Here is a 16,820-nt window from a genome sequence, read left to right on the forward strand (position 1 = left end):
TGCAAACAGGAGTAGGGATAGTGGGCACCCCTGCCTTGTTTCCCTGTGCAGCAACATATTCAGAGCTGGTGGTTTCTCCGTATGCTTACCAAAGGAGCGCTGTACAGGCGCTTCAACCACGTGATTAATCACTCACCAAACTCAAACTGTTCAAGCACCTCCATGAGGTACCTCCATTTTACTCAATCAAAAGCTTTCTCAGCGTCCAGGAAGACGATCACCTCTGGTGTCCTCTCACCAGATGGAGTCATTATTATGTTCAGCAGGTGTCTGACGTTTGCAGTTAGTTGCCTTCCTTTAACAAATACAGTCTGATCTTCCACAATCACATCCGGCAGGCAGCTCTCCTATCGTCTCGCTAGGATTTTCGCATGTGTTTAGGAGAGAGATGGGTCTGTATGATCCACACTCTGGTGGGTCTTTGTCCTTTTGGGGGATCAGTGAGATTGCGGCATGTACCAGGGTAGGAGGCAGGTGCCCCCTTAGACAGTGAGTCATTCAACATCTCCCACAGGTGCAGGTCCAGCGGCACTGAGACTTTTTTTGTAAAAGTCTGCCAGGAACCCATCCGGTCCCAGCACTTTCCCGGAGTGCGTGGAGCTGATGCATGCCATGATTTCGCCTAGCCCGAGCGATGCTTCCAGCGCTTATTTTTTTCTCCTTCTCCACTGCCGGTATGTCCAGCACATCGAGGAACTGTTCCATGCCAGAGGTCCCCTCCGGTGTATCGCCCTCCGTACAAATTCGTAAAGGCCTTATTGACCTTGTTTGGGTCCTCCACCATCCTATCGTTACTGTCCCTAATCTGACCTCTCTCTCACACGGCAGCATGTTTTCTTAGCTGGTGTGCCAGCATGCAGCTGACTTTGTCACCATGTTCATAAAAGGCCCCTCCTACCTGACGAAGCTGGTGAACTGCCTTCCGTGTGGAGAGCAGGTCAAATTTCATCTGCAGCTTTTTCCATTCCACTAACAGTTCCACGATTGGGCCTGTGGAGTACAGCCAATCCACCTCCAGTATGGAGACGAGCAGTCGCAGCTTGGCTTCCCTTTCCTTCCTGTCCCTAAAGGCCCTGTAAGCTATAATTTCCTCCCTGACCACCACTGTCAGTGCCTTCCAGAACATGGAGGGTGAGACCTCCCTGTTGCAGGCTACATAATCGTTGATTGTTTGGGATATTTTAGTATTGAATTCCTTATCGGCGAGTAGAGCTGCATCTAGCCTTTCCAACCACATGTTGATGTAATATGGCGCTTCCCCCCCTTTGACAAGGTCGGCATCGCCCTAGTTCGGGGCATTCATATTTACCCGTTCCAGGTTTGCGCTAAGCATAACGAATCGGCCCCTGGGTCAGTCACGATGGCAGTCGCCATAAATAAGACTGTTCTGTTGATTAATATGGCCGTCCCCCTCGTCCTGCTTTCGAAACATGAGTGAAACGTTTGTCCCAACCTGCCCTTCCTTATCCACCACCAGTCCCTCTCTCTCAGGTGTGTTTCCTGCAGGAAGGCGATGTCCAGCCTCAGATTCTGAAGATGGACTCTGGATCTCTTCATCGGCATGTTGAGGCCCCTCACGTTCCATGTAGCTTTGCGGATTGGGCTGTCCTACCCTCCTGTGGGGTTTGTCATGCTTACCTTGTAGGCCCAGCCCTCTCCGCCGCTCTCCCCCCTTCCCTCCCCTTGTCGCTCTCCTTCTTCCCCCCCCCCAACTATGTTTCCACCTCCTACGTTCCTCCCACACACTCCATACCCATCCCCCATCTCTTGCCCTTTGTTTCCCCGGAACCTCCCTGTTTCTCATGACTCCTGCCAGGTGCCCACTTCCTCTCGGGAGGCGTGCTGTGGCAGTCTCCTTTATCATACTCTCGTGCACCAGCTTACTTGCTAGTGTAGCGGCTCCCTTCTCGTTCTGGTTTGCCCATTTAACCCCAGTCTACTTGCCTTATCTTGGTATTTGTGAAACCTAACAATCATCGCTCGTGGAGGTTCCTCGGCTCTGCACCACCGTCGAAGCGACCTATGGGCAGGTCCATCTCTGGGGGCTTGGCGAAGCCCTCTTTGCCAACCAGTTTCCCGAACATCTCCGCGACGTATTCCGTGGGGTTTTTCCCCTCCATCATTCTCAAGTTTTGGCAGTGAGACCTATTTTCTTGACCATCAATGTTTTTCCCTTAGGCCCTCTAAATCTTGATCAGGCTCGCCACTTGGGTCTCCAATTCTGCAATCCGGTCCACCTGGTCTGTAGCGACCATCTCCAGGTCTCTCATCTTCTGATTCCTGGGCCTCCAGCAGCTGCTCCATTGTGGTCATCATGGGGACCGTCGCAGTCGCCACCGCTGTCTCGACGGCTGCCAGGAGGTCTCTTTTCTGCTCCTCTGGAGCTCGGCGCAGATGAAACCCAAGAGTTTCTCCAATAGCGCCTGGGTATGTGCTGAGAACTCAGTGGAGTTGGCCCTTCCCCGTTTCCGTGCCACCTCATGTGGCTGCCGGCTGAGCTGTCAAGCTTTCCCTTCCCTCGTCCTTATTGTTGGCCTTCTTGGTGGGCGGTTGGTTCTTTTCCATTTTCACCTTTTTGGGTTCTTCTTCGATATGGTCTGCTGCGTTTAGGTTGGCGGGGGGATTAGGAATAATTTTGGTGGCCGTTTCATGGGGTTAAAAGGTTCTTTTCGCAGTTTTCATACAGAGTCCCCTTGCGTGCCACCATTCACTCACTCCATGGCAGTCACCGGAAGTCCAACACGAATGAAAGTTGACCTACGATCGCTATTACGTTTCAGATGCTTACAGAATAGTTTTCTCCCAAATGCTTCAATAGCTGCTTCAATACTACGGATTGTGAATGACCAAAGTAAAAAAGTGAAAATTTGAAAAGTGGTAGAAGACAAAAATCTTTTGTGGCAGGGGATCATGTAATGATAGTACTTCTTATGATTTGTAATGAATGCAAATGCTCCTGGGCACTGCAAATGGGTGGAATTACTAGACTTTAAATGGGTAGAAACATTAGTTTTCCCTTTTGTTTACCGTCGATTATCGTCAAGACCAATGCGCATTTGTATCAAATCACCAAAGTAACCACAGCATTTCAGAATAATAGTTACTGCAATTATTACAGGTTGACCTTGTCAGATAAGGGATTAAAGGTTATGGTGTTCGGGCCGGAAAGTGGAGCTGAGTCCACAAAAGATCAGCCATGATCTAATTGAATGGCGGAGCAGGCTCGAGGGGCCAGATGGCCTACTCCTGCTCCTAGTTCTTATGTTCTTATAACATACGTGTGAAGGGAAGCAGAGGACTAAGGCAGTGCTTCACAAACTATTTTCCAATGTGACCCCATTTTAATTCACCACCGTCTCAATTTTTAGGTATGGCAACAAAATCTGGCCTTGCCAGAGTTGCCCATTTCCCACGAACAGATATAGATTTTTAATAACACTTGAAAATCAATGTGACACCAGAAGTCAACAAAAATATAAAAAGCAATAAAGCAACATTTTGTATTTAACATTAAAGTTAGGGATTATGGATCAACGTATAATAAAAATATGGAACACAGAGGGGAGGATTTTGAGTCCTCACCAGCTGTGCGTGGGATTGGCGGTGCACCTGGAAAATCCCGCAGGAATCAGTAGAAGCAATTCTCTCTGGAGACATAATATCCGAGATTTTCCCTGTCCCTCTCCGGCAACGCCCTGAGGTTCAAACCACCTCATTTAAAAGTTTTTCATTGATTTAAATATTACCAGGAGCCCATCGCCACATAATCCCCCACTCACTAAATGTTCATGCCTTACCGACGTAATGTTGTGTCGGGGAGGTTCACAACTGGCTGGCCAAATGTCAAGGCAATCCATCCGGGGGCACAAGGCGGGATGATAGAGACGATATTTCCATTAGTGTGGGCTGGGCGCCGTTTGGCTGCAGTACTGATCTCTGTGGACCCGGTTGCCAGCTTTAATAGGGCCCGCCCTGCCTGAATGACGGTGCAACTCCACCCACTCATTTTGTATGAAGTCCAAGAGGCTCAATATTTGGAGAGAAAACTGCAACTGGAAAGTTACACAGTCTGAGCCTGATACATTACCAAATTCTGGTAATATTCCGTCCTGTATTTTTAAACTTAGTAAAAATGTTTTTTTTAATAAATATACTCAGAGGTTTCAGTCAAACTCTCCATATTCCCTGGTGACAAGTGGACTCAGTGAAGCCCCGTCCCCAACCATCACAACAAAAACACTGCAATGAACTCCTCTCCCCAGAACACACACCTCCCTTTCCAGCATACACTCATGCCCTCTCACTCATACCCTCCTTCTCCACCCTCCCCATACCTGGATTTTTCTTGCCCAGATATGGGAGCGTTGGAGGGGAGAAAAGCAGCTACCAAGGCTGAAACCCCAGATCCCAGCCACATTCTTTCATCCTCACTCACTCGCAGTCCACCCAACTTCAATGTCACCCCAGTCCAGCGGCATCAACTTCAACATCGGGTTGGTTGGTATCAGGTACGTAATCCAAAGTGCCATGCAGACTGCACATGGGTATGGGGCAACTGGGGACATGGCCTCTGCATCTCCTAATCACAGGCGGTTAGAATGGTGACACACTTCTTACACCTTGCTAGAATGTATGTAAAGTCGCCATAGTCCCAGATGACCATAGGCTGCTTTCCCCTTTGAGGGGGAGAGCTGACTGGTGGTGGCTCAACAAGAGGGTCACCACACCTCAGGGAAGGGGCAAGGTCGAAATGGTGGAACCTTCACGAATAACGTTCATGAATTATTCTAGCAAGGAGCTGAGTGATGTCCTGGACCAGGTGGAGGACAGAAACAAAATTAAAATGGCAGGTCAGTTTTCCAGAATTCTGCCTAATGGTGGAGATTTTGCATCCCTGAATAAATGGACAATAACTTTAAATCCAGAAGCTACACCTATTCTTGGAGGTGTAGGCATGAAAAGAGGAGATAAAAATGGAAGGCTAAGGGAAAAAAATGGAAAGTCGCAGAGGGTGGAATACAGCAGTTTGAAGCAGTTGCTGCCAATGATGCGACTGAATGGGCAAGAATAAGTCATGTTGCGTACAGAAACAATAAAGAGAGAGGTTTGCTGAAGTAGAGTGAAGCAAAACCATGGGGGAATTTGAAGGAGAGATGGAGGATCCCAAATGCAAAAAATGCTGGAGGTAAGGGGCCAGTGAACGGAAGTCACATAGAAGCACAGCATTTGGAATGACTTGTAGTTTACAGAGGGCAGAGACAAGCTGCAGCTGAATAATAAATGTGCACATAATTTTTTTTAGCAGTTAAAGGAAATAGTACTGAGATGTGCAATGTCATGGAGAGAAATGCAATCAAAGTGGCGGGAGTGAAAGAAAGCCAAGCTTGGATTAAAGCAGCACACAATGATTCTGCACATTCATGCTTGGTGGGAGACAGTAATAAGGAAAGGTCAAAGTCTTGTGACCTCAAATCACACAATAGTGCTTTCCATGTATATATACACTTTCTCTAAAGCATTAAAAGCCAATTTCCTGTCCATCTTGCTAAGTGCTTAGCTGTAATGAGACATTAACTGGTTTTAAGTGTGCTGCTTGCTAATAAATTCCTCAAGCACAAAAATAGTTTGTAAAGTTTTTGCAGTCCATGGGGTAGATTTAATAATAATAATTAGGCTTACATTTACACTGCAATGAAGTCACTGTGAAAAGCCCCTGGTGGAGAAGGCTAAAATACCATGCCGGTAAAATTATAGCAAAATTAGAGGTCACAGAAAATTTGGGTTCAGATTTTACTCCGACAAAAATATGATCTTACCCTAATTCGGGAGTGTGGGAAGTGTTTCTGTAACACTGTCCTGGCTTCATTTTTCATTGTAAAAGTATAGTGAGTCTCAGTGGAAGTGAACAGCAATTGAAGGCTCTGCAATTTATCAATGGCAACACAAATCATGGAGGATGAAGTAGATGTTTGCGGAACACCTATTTTTAGTGGCTTTTGGACAAAGAGGAAATCTTTTTAATTAATACAGCCTTTGAAAATTTAGGTCTGCTGTAGCAATCTTCTGAGGTTCAGCTGGGTCTGTCATCTCAAAAGTGGACTGAGTGTCTTACTTTCATGGGTTTTGACTCACAATGCCCTTCATCTAGTTAGACCACGGTTTCCCAAACTTTCCCAGCCATGGAACCCTGTTGACCTCCTCAGAGTACTGATGGAATCTCTAAAAAAAAACATTTCGATTATGTTGAAGAGATGAACCACAAAAAAATGATTGTCGTTGAGCAATAGAGACAAGCATTCCCGTACCAGCCTCCCCGAACAGGCGCCGGAATGTGGCGACTAGGGGCTTTTCACAGTAACTTCATTGAAGTCTACTTGCGACAATAAGCGATTTTCATTTCATTTAAAAACAAACAGTTAAAAGGCTTTGGTATTTCTTTTATGTATACATTTATTATAATTAGAAAGTTCCCTTGTTTTAAAATTTTTTAATGGAGAAATGAAACTGCTTCTCTTGCGCAAACATTAATTCAATATGAGGAGTGTTGCTTGAGAGCTGGATTCTCATATCAAACACACACAGACACAGAAAACGCACAAGCGCTCACACACTCCTGAACCCCTGCTCCCCCAGCCTTGGCCTCTCCTTTGTCCTGTGGCCGTGGCCACCATCTGGTCACCTCTGCTCTCATCCGATTTTGTTGCCATTTGTAGCTTGTCCAGAGGTCGGGTTCTCAGTGCATTTGCTGCAGATAGGCTGACTAGCACCTCTCAGTAGCCAAAAAAATGAAAAACTGTCCTTGATTGGACAAGCTGGAAGGACAGCTCTTAAATTTAAAACCGCCGAACCTACTGTGGACCCCAGGGTTCTGCAGAACCCAGTATAGGAAACGATGAGTTAGACAGTAGAATAATCCAGGGATGTAACAACAGCATGCTTTCTGATGGAGACCGAATCTTGGGTCTTTCATACGAGCATCCAGCAGAGCAGAGATTGGCTGTTGCGGGGAAGATTTGCATCAGGCGATCAGTGGGGGGGGGGGGGGGGGGGGGGGGGGGGGGGGGGAAGAGAAAGAGGGAGAGACTTAACTTTCCACATGGTGCAGTAGGGATGGCAATGAGGGCAGTGATGTGCTCCACCTGCAGGATGTGGGAGCTCAGAGAGAATTGCATTGTTCCTGATGGCTGCAGCTTCTGGGAGACTGAGTTAGGGAGCTGGATGCACTCAGGATCATCTGGAATGCTGAGCACTTTAAGAGTTTTAGTGAGGCGCTCACACCTAAAGTGCAGTCAGAGAGTAGCTGGGTGACCACCAGGAACGGCAAAGGAGCAGGCAGAGAATGCAGGAGTCTCCTATGGCCAATCCCCTTTTAAACAAGTATATAATTTAGGATACTGTTGGGGCGGGGGGGGGGGGGTGGGGGGGAGATGACCATTCAGGTGAAAGCAGCGGTAGCCAGATCTGTGGCATTATGACTGGCTCTTGGGCACAGCGGGAAAGGGTAACAGCAAACAGGACCGCAGTGATAGGAGACTCGATAGTTAGGGGGACAGATAGGAGATTCCATGGCCGCAAACGGGAATCCAGGATGGTGTGTTGCTTCCTGAGTGCCAAGGTCAAGGGGTGTTGCTTCCCAGGTGCCAGGGTCAAGGATATCGCAGAGCGGCTGCAGAACATTCTCAAGGAGGGTGAGCATCCAGAAGTCGTTGTGCACGTTGGCACAAATGACGGAAATAGAAATAGAGACGAGGTCCTGAGGAGTGATTATAAAAAGAGTGAGGAAAAAGGTAAAGAAACAGGACCCGAGGGTGGTAATCTCCAGATGCACGTACTACTGAGGGTAAGAACAGGAGAAATACATGGCTAAAGAATTGGCGTTTGGGGCAGGGATTCAGATTCTTAGATCATTGAGATGTTTCATGGGGCAGAGGTGACCTGTTGCATCTGAAATGAAGGGGGATCAATATTGTGGGGAGCATATTTGCCAGTGCTACAAGGTAGGGTTTAAACTAGATTGGCAGTGGGGTGGGATCCTCAGCAGCAGGGGAACAAATGAGGGGCTGAAAGGAGATCCAGTACTCAGAAATGGCAAAGTGAACAGACATGATAGACAGGAGCCCAGCAGGCAGTGGGGAAAACCTGTTGGCTTAAATTGCATCTATTTCAATGCAAGAGGGCTGACAGGTAAGGCTGATGAAATCAGGGCATGGATAGGTACATGGGGCTGGGATATTATAGCCATAACTCAAACCTGGCTAAGGGAGGGACAGGACTGGTAGCTTAATGTTCCAGGGTACAATTACTTTAGGCGGGTCAGAGGCGGAGGAAAGAGAGGCGGGGGAGTTGCATTTTTGATTAAGGGGGGCATCACGGCAGTAGTCAGAGATGAAATAACCAAGGGATCATCCAGCAAGGCTTTGCGGGTGGAACTAAGAAATAAGAAGGGGATGGTAACCTAATTGGGGTTGTACTATAGGCCCCCAAATAGTCAATGGGAATTAGAAGAACAAATATGCTGGGAGACTGGGGAAACATGCAGGAGTGATAAGGTTGTCATAAGTAGGGGATTTTAATGTTCCCAACATAGACTGGGACTGCCATTGTTTTACGTGCTTAGATGGAGGGCAATTTCTTAAGTGTGTTCAGGAAAGTTTCCTCAGGCAGTATGTGGAGGGTCCTACTCGGGAAATGGCAAAACTTGACCTACTCTTGGGAAATAGTGCGGAGATGCCAGCAGTGTGCACAGGAAGAATTCTTACATCACCAGGTTAAAGTAAACAAGTTTATTTGGAATCACAAGCTTTTGGAGCATAGCTGTCCTTCATCGGGTGAGTCTTGGGAAATAGGGTAGGGCAAGTGACTGAGGTGACCCCTTAGTGTTCAAAAAGGTTAGGTGGGGTTGCTGGGTTACGGGGATAGGGTCGAGATGTGGGCTTAAGTAGGGTTATCTTTCCAAGGGCCGGTGCAAACTCGATGCGCCAAATGGCCTCCTTCTGCACTGTAAATTGTTTCCTTGGGCAGTACCTTCCAGACCCACAACCACTACCATCCAGAAGGACTAGAGCAGCAGATACCTGGGAACCCCACCACCTGGGGGTTCCCCTCCAAGTCACTCACTGCCGTTCCTTCACTGTCGCTGGGGCAACATTCTGGAACTCACTCCCTAACAGCACACTGGATGTACCTAGACCTGCAACTGTTCAAGAAGGCAGCTCACCACCACCTTCACAAGGGGTTTTGAACATTTGCTCAGCACACGTGGTCATTGGGACTCAACTGACCTTGCCCAGTGTCAAATCAAAGTTAAATGGGATTGTTGTCAAACACAATGAGGCGCACATCACCACAACAGCAGTTGCCGCAGATGCTGATGATTCAATCCTTAAGTGGGCTCTGCCCCTCATCCCAGTCACCACCCTTGGCCTTGGAACCTGGCAGGTTCAACGGAGGAAATGGAAAGTGCAGCTTATCAAGGAGTTGAAGGAGAAAACTCGCTCTGACCCACTGCCCCTTCCCCTCGATCAGCTGGAGCTGAAGGAGCTGGAGTACAGACGAGTGAGGGTGCGAGGGAGATTTGACCACTCCCAGGAGCTCTACATCATGCCACGATCTCAGGTGGACCCGGACAAGAAGAAACAGGAAGCTGGGTGTCTCATGTCCAGCACAGAGACTGGGGCCAATGTAGTCACAGCATTCAACTGCTCAGACCTGGGGGTGAGGATTCTTGTAAACAGAGGTTTCGTACCCAGAACGAGGATCAGACCAGAAACCCGAAGCAAAGGACAGATTACAGAAGAGGTCGAGCTTATTGGGGTTGTTTGACTCACGGAAACTCGCAAACCATTCATACCGGAGAATGACATTAAGAAGAATTGCTGGCATTACCGGGATTTGGAGTCAATGGCACAGATTATGGGCACTGAACCAACCCTCATCGATGCAGACTTGGACAGCAGTCCCTGGAGGTCCAATCGGAGGACAGACAAGAGTCACCTTGAGGAACGAACACCTGCAGTATATCCTAACCTGGTATGGGTTGTGCGTAACAACATCCTACATGTGGTTCCAGAAGTTTGTACGGAAATTTGCCATCTAGTGACCAGGCAGTGATTCCTCCATTTACTTTGCCTTGAATATTTTTCTATCCATTCATGGGAAATGTTAATGATGCTGTAAATTCTTATCAATAAAAGTAATTAATTTTAAAAGTTATGGAAAGGGAAAGGTGCAGCACAAGGTTTCATGTGTACTGGCAGCGCCTGTCATTCGAGGACCTGCCGGACCAGGGATGCCGAAGACCCCAGCTGAGCAGGGAGACAGTGCAACATATCTGGTTTATCTGGGGCTGGTTTAGCTCACTCAGCTAAATCGCTGGCTTTTAAAGCAGACCAAGCAGGCCAATAAGCACGGTTCGATTCCCGTACCAGCCTCCCCAAACAGGCGCCGTAATGTGGCGACTAGGGGCTTTTCACAGTAACTTCATTGAAGCCTACTCGTGACAATAAGCGATTTTCATTTCATATCTGCTGGATCGTACCACACCTGGTACCGCGGGGGTATGGGGGAGGACATCCGCTCCCGGTGGCCGTGAAGGTGATGGCCGTTCTGAATTTCTACGTTCCGGGGGTCTTCAATGTGCTGAGTGGATACCTGCCCGGGATTTCACAGACCTCGATGCACATGCGCATCCGTGCCGTCACGCATGCCCTATGTGCCCAGGCGGCTCAATACATCTATGTCAATGTGGACTGAGCCCACCAGGATGCCCGAGCAACAGGGCATCGCCGCCATCGAAGGGATGCACCGGGTCAGGGGGTGATCGACAGAATGCATCTCCCACTACGAGCCCTTGCAGATGACAGGCCGCTCTACACCAACAGAAAGGGGTTCCACTCGATGAACATGCAGCCAATATTTGACCATCAGCTGCGCATCATACACATCTGCACCCAATAACCGGGCAGTGTATACGACGTCTTCATCCTCGTGCACTCGACGATTCCTGACATGTTCAAGATGTTCCCTCCCCCCCCTCCCCCCAGACTGGGGGTTTGACTCCTGGGCGACAGATTATCCATTGCAGTTGTGGCTGTTGACGCCTACCCAGAAGCCCCAGACCGATGCCTAGACCCGCTATACAATGATGCCAAGGCCACCCACTACGTCTTGGTGGTTCCCCAGATGGTACAGCAGGAGTGGAGGCGGCTTGCTGCGATTTCCAATCTTCTGGTCGTCTTTTGGGGCGCCTGGGCCCGGTTGCTGCTCAGGCATCTCACGTGGCGTTGTGTCTCCCATTGACTGTGCCACCACTTTCTGGGCTAGTGTCACATCAGCCAGTGACTGCGCCTTCTCGCTCTGGGACTCGGACCCTCCCTGTATCTGCACTACGTTGGCCAGCGCCTTAGCAATGCCCCAACGTTCCCAACCATGGCCTGCTGTGCCTGGGCCTTGCTCAGGAACGCCGCTGCAATTTCCAGGTGGTTCTGGCACATGGCTGCCTGTAGGGCAGCACGGTGGTATATGGTTAGAATGCTGCCTCACGGCACCGAGGTCCCAGGTTCAATCCCGGCTCTAGGTCATTTTCCGTGTGAAATTTGCACACTTTTCCCGTGTTTTCATGGGTTTCGTCCCCACAACCCAAAGATGTGCAGGGTAGGTGGATTGACCACCCTAAATTGGCCCTTAATTGGAAAAAATGAATTGGGTACTTTAAATTTTTTTAAAAACATGGCTGCCTGTGAGGCAGCAACCCTGCCCTGGGCCTCAGCTGGCACCTGCACAGAATGCCCCAGGCCTTGGACATGCTGATCTGTAGCATAAACCGTCGTCCCCAATGCCTCCACCGCAGAAACCATCCGTGCGATGTTGACCTGGGTGGCACCACCTACTGCCTGTGCACACTGCCCGTGACCCTTCCAACTGCACCTGCAGGTACTGGATAGTCATCGACAACCCCTCATATAATCCCTGCCTCTGTGACTGCATCTCCACAAACTACGATGTTGTCTGTTCCAGAAGCCCAAAAACTGTCTGTACGGCAGCTAATCCCAGGAGTCTGCCCGCCCTCCGATCGTCCGATTAGGCCTAGGGGGGGGGGGGCTTTGTGCAGGAGGTGTGTGTGGTGTTGGGGAGGGGGGTGTGGGGGGAGAGAAACAGAAACAACAGTTAGACAGTCTGACGCATCCAGCCCACGGGCAAAGGTGGCCAGTATGGGTGCCGGCATGTGTGCAGGGTGAGGGTTCAGCTGCCTCCGGGTTGTGGGTGGTGTTGGGTTACGGGTGTGTGGGAGGGGGTTTGGTGCGAGGGGCACAGTGCTGCCTACTCACCTTGGCCGTCCTGAGGAGATTGCACAGTTTTTTGCGGCACTGCTGTCCGGTCCCGACAGTGTTACCCACTGCGCTGACTGCCTCTGCCACCTGCGCCCTGGCAGCACGGTAGCATTGTGTTTAGCACAATTGCTTCACAGCTCCAGGGTTCCAGGTTCGATTCCCGGCTTTGGTCACTGTGCGGAGTCTGCAGATTCTCCCCCTGTGTGCGTGGGTTTCCTCCGTGTGCTCCGGTTTCCTCCCACAGTCCAAAGATATGCAGGTTAGGTGGATTGGCCATGCTAAATTGCCCTTAGTTTCTAAAACTGCCCTTAGTGTTGGGTGGGGTTACTGGGTTATGGGGATAGGGTGGAGGTGTGGGCTTGGGTAGGGTGCTCTTCCCTAGAGCCGGGGCAGACACGATCGGCCGAATGGCCTCCTTCTGCACTAGAGTCATCCACCTCGCCTTCACCCCGTCCAGGAGTGTCTCCAGCTCAGCATCTGCGAAGCGTGGGGCCGCGTGTCTTGCTGCCATCTTGTTGGCTGGGAAGGTGTGTGGGAGGGGGAGTGAAGTGTGTATATGCGGCTGCAGCTTGTCAGCCTCCCAATGTCAATTGTGAAACCGGAAAATCCCGCCCTGTTTCTCACTGGAATGGATGGTGCTCCACGTGGCGCCGGTGCTAGCACCTTAACAGTAGGGGAATTGGTCCAGGTGCGCCGCCAGTTCTGCTGTTGTGGAACTCCACGAATTCTGAGCCGGAGTCAACACCTAGTCTCAGGAATGGAGAATCTTGCTCCATAGTTTTCAAAATCTTTAGGTTGGAAAAAACCTATAAATCCCTGAAATCTATCAACGGTGCAAAGCAGTGGAAAGGGCATCCGATTGCCAGCAAGTGGCTCAAAATGATACATAATGGGGTGGGGAAAGGAGAAGTGAAAGTGGGAAAAATACTGGGTGGGGTTCTCCATTTCTGAGCCTGTCTTGACGCCAACGCAGAAATCAAGGACTTTCACAACAGAAAACAGGCGCCACACCTGGACCGATTCCGCTCCTATTAAGGGGCTAGCACCGGTGCCGCATAGAACACAATGGATTCCAATGAAAATCAGTGCGGGATTCGCCGGGTCAGTGATTGGCACTCGGGAGGCTGACAAGCTGCAGCCGCACATACACATTACAATTCCCACACACACTTATCCCAGCCAACAAGGTGGCACTGGTTGTGCTGCAGCACACCCATACAGCTGATGGGTCAACTGGGGCCAGAGGTGGGGAAGAACACCTATACGATCCATGGCACTAAGTTCAAAGTGGGCTGTTAGCAATATGCGCAGCTGCACGGCTGCCTTGCCGGCTGCGGCTATGGTGTTCTGTGCCTGTCCACTCCAACCCCACAGCCCACTGCCTGGCCACACACGCCCGCCCCCGCCAGCCAGAACACTATGGTGATGTTGGACACTTTCGGTCCCCCTCTCTCCCTCAGCGACCGCCACGTCGGTTTCACGATTTTTAATAGAAGTGAACCACGCCATCTGGAACTCGGCCCATCGGAGGCGGAAAATCGCATGTGCGCCGGAGGACACTGGGTCGGGCCCACTAATGATATGCAAATGGTGTCTACTGTACGCGCGTTCCAGAACGCATTGACGCCACTGTCGAGGTGTTGGAGCAATTGCAATTTGGGGTCAAAACAGTGCCTGTCGCGATTTTGGCATCAGAGCCGATTCTCCACCCAATTGTCGTTCCCGATTTTGGCGTCGGCCAATGGAGTATCCTGCCCAATATCTTGTGTTCACACCCTCTATGCAAAGTAAAATACTGCTTGGAATGGCAGAGGTTGATGTGGAGCCAAAATTACATTTCTGGTAGAGGTAAATTCTGATTTGGTATTACAACCATATTCAAGGAAAATTATAGTGCACAGTCCATATATTGGAGGCTTGCCTACAGCCCCAAAAAATAACACGTTTGATTGTAATGTCGGATTATCTGACCAGCACCAGCGAGAACTGATTATTGAACCAAGATTTAGCAACGATATGGACGCCTCCAATGTTCACAATTCTGTAAGCACCCAGGATGAGCCTTCTGTAAAATGGAGTTGAATTTTCAAAATTCAATAATGAAATATTGAAACATAAAAAGGGATGAAAATGCTCCTCTTATTTGTTTTCTAAATTTCTTGTTAAGTCATGAAAACTTCATAATTAAGCAGCAAGAAGCAATCCTATTATCGCAAAGTTTTCCTCTCTCATGTATTTTAACAAAAATATTCAACTCCCTTCAGGATATTGACAAATTGCTCTGATTTCAGTTACTGCGCGACCAAAATCTTGCATCAGCAAAACAGGAAGTTCGGCATAAAGGAACAGAAGTGTAAAATTAATCCAAATGATTATAGGTTGCTGAAGGTATGTGAGAATTGGACTATGATGCAGAAGCAGCGTGGGTTCAATTCCCGTATCAGTTGCGAATTCTGAATTCTCCCTCTGTGTACCCGAACACGCGCCGGAATGTGGCGACTGGGGGCTTTTCACAGTAACTTCATTGCAGTGTTAATGTAAGCCTACTTGTGACAATAAAGATTATTTATTTTGTTTATTTTTTACATGCCAGACACGGCTCCATGCGAATATCCATACTCACTAAACTCTCCTCGCCATGTCCAGGTCATCTTGCGCTGACAGTGTGCACCTGGTTTGTTGAAATCACAGGCTGCACAGATGGCTTCATCCACTACAGCAGAAGGCTGCAGGAAGAAGAAATACTAAATGGTGAGACAATTTAACAATTTACACAGAGTGAACCTTTAGCTAGCTTTGACTACTCAACAATAAGATAAGCAATAGACAAAAATTAGAGGCAGCATGGTAGCATAGTGGTTATCACAGTTGCGTCACAGCTCCAGGGTCCCAGGTTAGATTCACGGCTTGGGTCACTGTCTGTGCGGAGTCTGCACGTTCTCCTGTGATGGCGTAGGTTTCCTCCAGTTTCCTCCCACATCACCACAGGTTAAACACGCTGGAAGTCAAGGATGTTCAACTGAACCTTGTGCGCCAGTGGAATATGTGGATGCTAGGATTTTGTTCCGGTGAGATTGGGCCATATGGGAAGGTCTGCACAGCTGCGGTTTTTGGGTGGAGAATGGCACTGATACATGGAACAAGTAACGCACTGATGGACAGAACATTTCTATGACAAAGATCTGAACATGATAACACATTCTCAGTCTTCCCCTCCTTTTCTGTTGAGGAACATTCGAGAGGTGATATTGTGTGTGCTTTTTTTGTGAAAACGAGCTGATAGAGCTTTGTACTGGTACCAAATGGAACGTGGATGTTTACATGTTGTTTAATGGTTAGTGTAATTGTGGAATGTTGCGTTGTTGATTTTCAAATCTTTGTTACTGTTGACTATTTAATAAACAAAATATCCTCCCACAGTCCAAAGATGTGCAGGTTAGGTGGATTGACCTTAGTGTCCAAAAAAGGTTGGTGGGGTTACGGGGATAAGGTAGAGGTGTGGGTTAGGTAGGGTGCTCTTTCCAAGGGCCAGTGCAGACTCGATAGGCCAAATGGCCTCCTTCTGCACTGTAAATTCTATGATTAAAAATTTTGTCTGGGTCTGCAAACATGAAAAGAAAGCCAAATAATAGAGGCTTGGATTTGTGAAATATTCATTCATGGGATGTGGGCTTCACTGGCTGGGCCAGCATTTGGAAACATAGAAAATAGCAATAGGCCGTTCGGCACTTCGACCTCGGCCTGCTCCACAATTCATTATGATCATGGCTGACCATCCAACTCAGCAGCCATGCTCCCGGTGTTCCCCCATATCTTGGAATCCCCTTTAATCCAAGTGCTGTATCTAACTCCTTCTTGAAAACATGCAATGTTTTGATAGCAAATTCCACAGGCTCCCCAGTCTCAAGGTGAAGAAATTCCCCCCCCCCCCCCCCCAGCCTTTATTAATAATAATCTTTATTATTGTCACAAATAAGCTTACATTACACTGCAATGAAGTTAATGTAAAAATCCCCTACTCGCCACACTATGGCGCTTGTTCGGGTACACTGAGGGAGAATTCAGGATGTCCAATTCACCTAAAAAGCACGTCTTTCGGGACTTGTGGGAGGAAACCGGAGCACCCAGAGGAAACCCACGCAAACACGGGGAGAACGTGCAGACTCCGCACAGACAGTTACTCAAGCCGGGAATTGAACCCGCGTCCCTGGCGCTATTAGGCAACAGAGCTGACCACTGTGCTACCGTAATAAATCCAACAGGGAGCTCAGGAGCATCTATTTACTTAAAGTACACTAAGACGGTTGAACATGCTACCACAGAGAGCAGTTAAGGCAAAGGGCATAGCTGCATTTGAGGGGAGCTAGAAAGGCACATGAAAGAGAAAGGAGCAGAAGGGCATGCTGATTTATGTGGAGCATAGGTGGCTGGTTTAGCACACTGGGCTAAATAGCTGGCTTCTAATGCAGAAGACAGCAGCGCGGGTCAATT

The 16,820-nt window shown here is 48.8% G+C and overlaps 1 protein-coding gene and 1 pseudogene across 2 annotated transcripts in view; one reads left to right on the forward strand and one right to left on the reverse strand.

The window, feature by feature from the left end:
• pole (polymerase (DNA directed), epsilon) overlaps positions 1–16,820 on the reverse strand; it is a 157,441-nt gene that overhangs the window by 109,783 nt on the left and 30,838 nt on the right. For both annotated transcript variants that reach the window (XM_038776503.1, XM_038776577.1), the window contains one exon: positions 14,953–15,055. In XM_038776503.1, the coding sequence (XP_038632431.1) occupies positions 14,953–15,055 (103 nt within the window). The remainder of the gene's footprint in view (positions 1–14,952; positions 15,056–16,820) is intronic.
• On the forward strand, positions 5,133–10,096 carry LOC119976998 (annotated as a pseudogene).

Source organism: Scyliorhinus canicula, chromosome 1, assembly GCF_902713615.1.
Source record: "Scyliorhinus canicula chromosome 1, sScyCan1.1, whole genome shotgun sequence".
NCBI classification, from domain to species: Eukaryota; Metazoa; Chordata; class Chondrichthyes; order Carcharhiniformes; family Scyliorhinidae; genus Scyliorhinus; species Scyliorhinus canicula.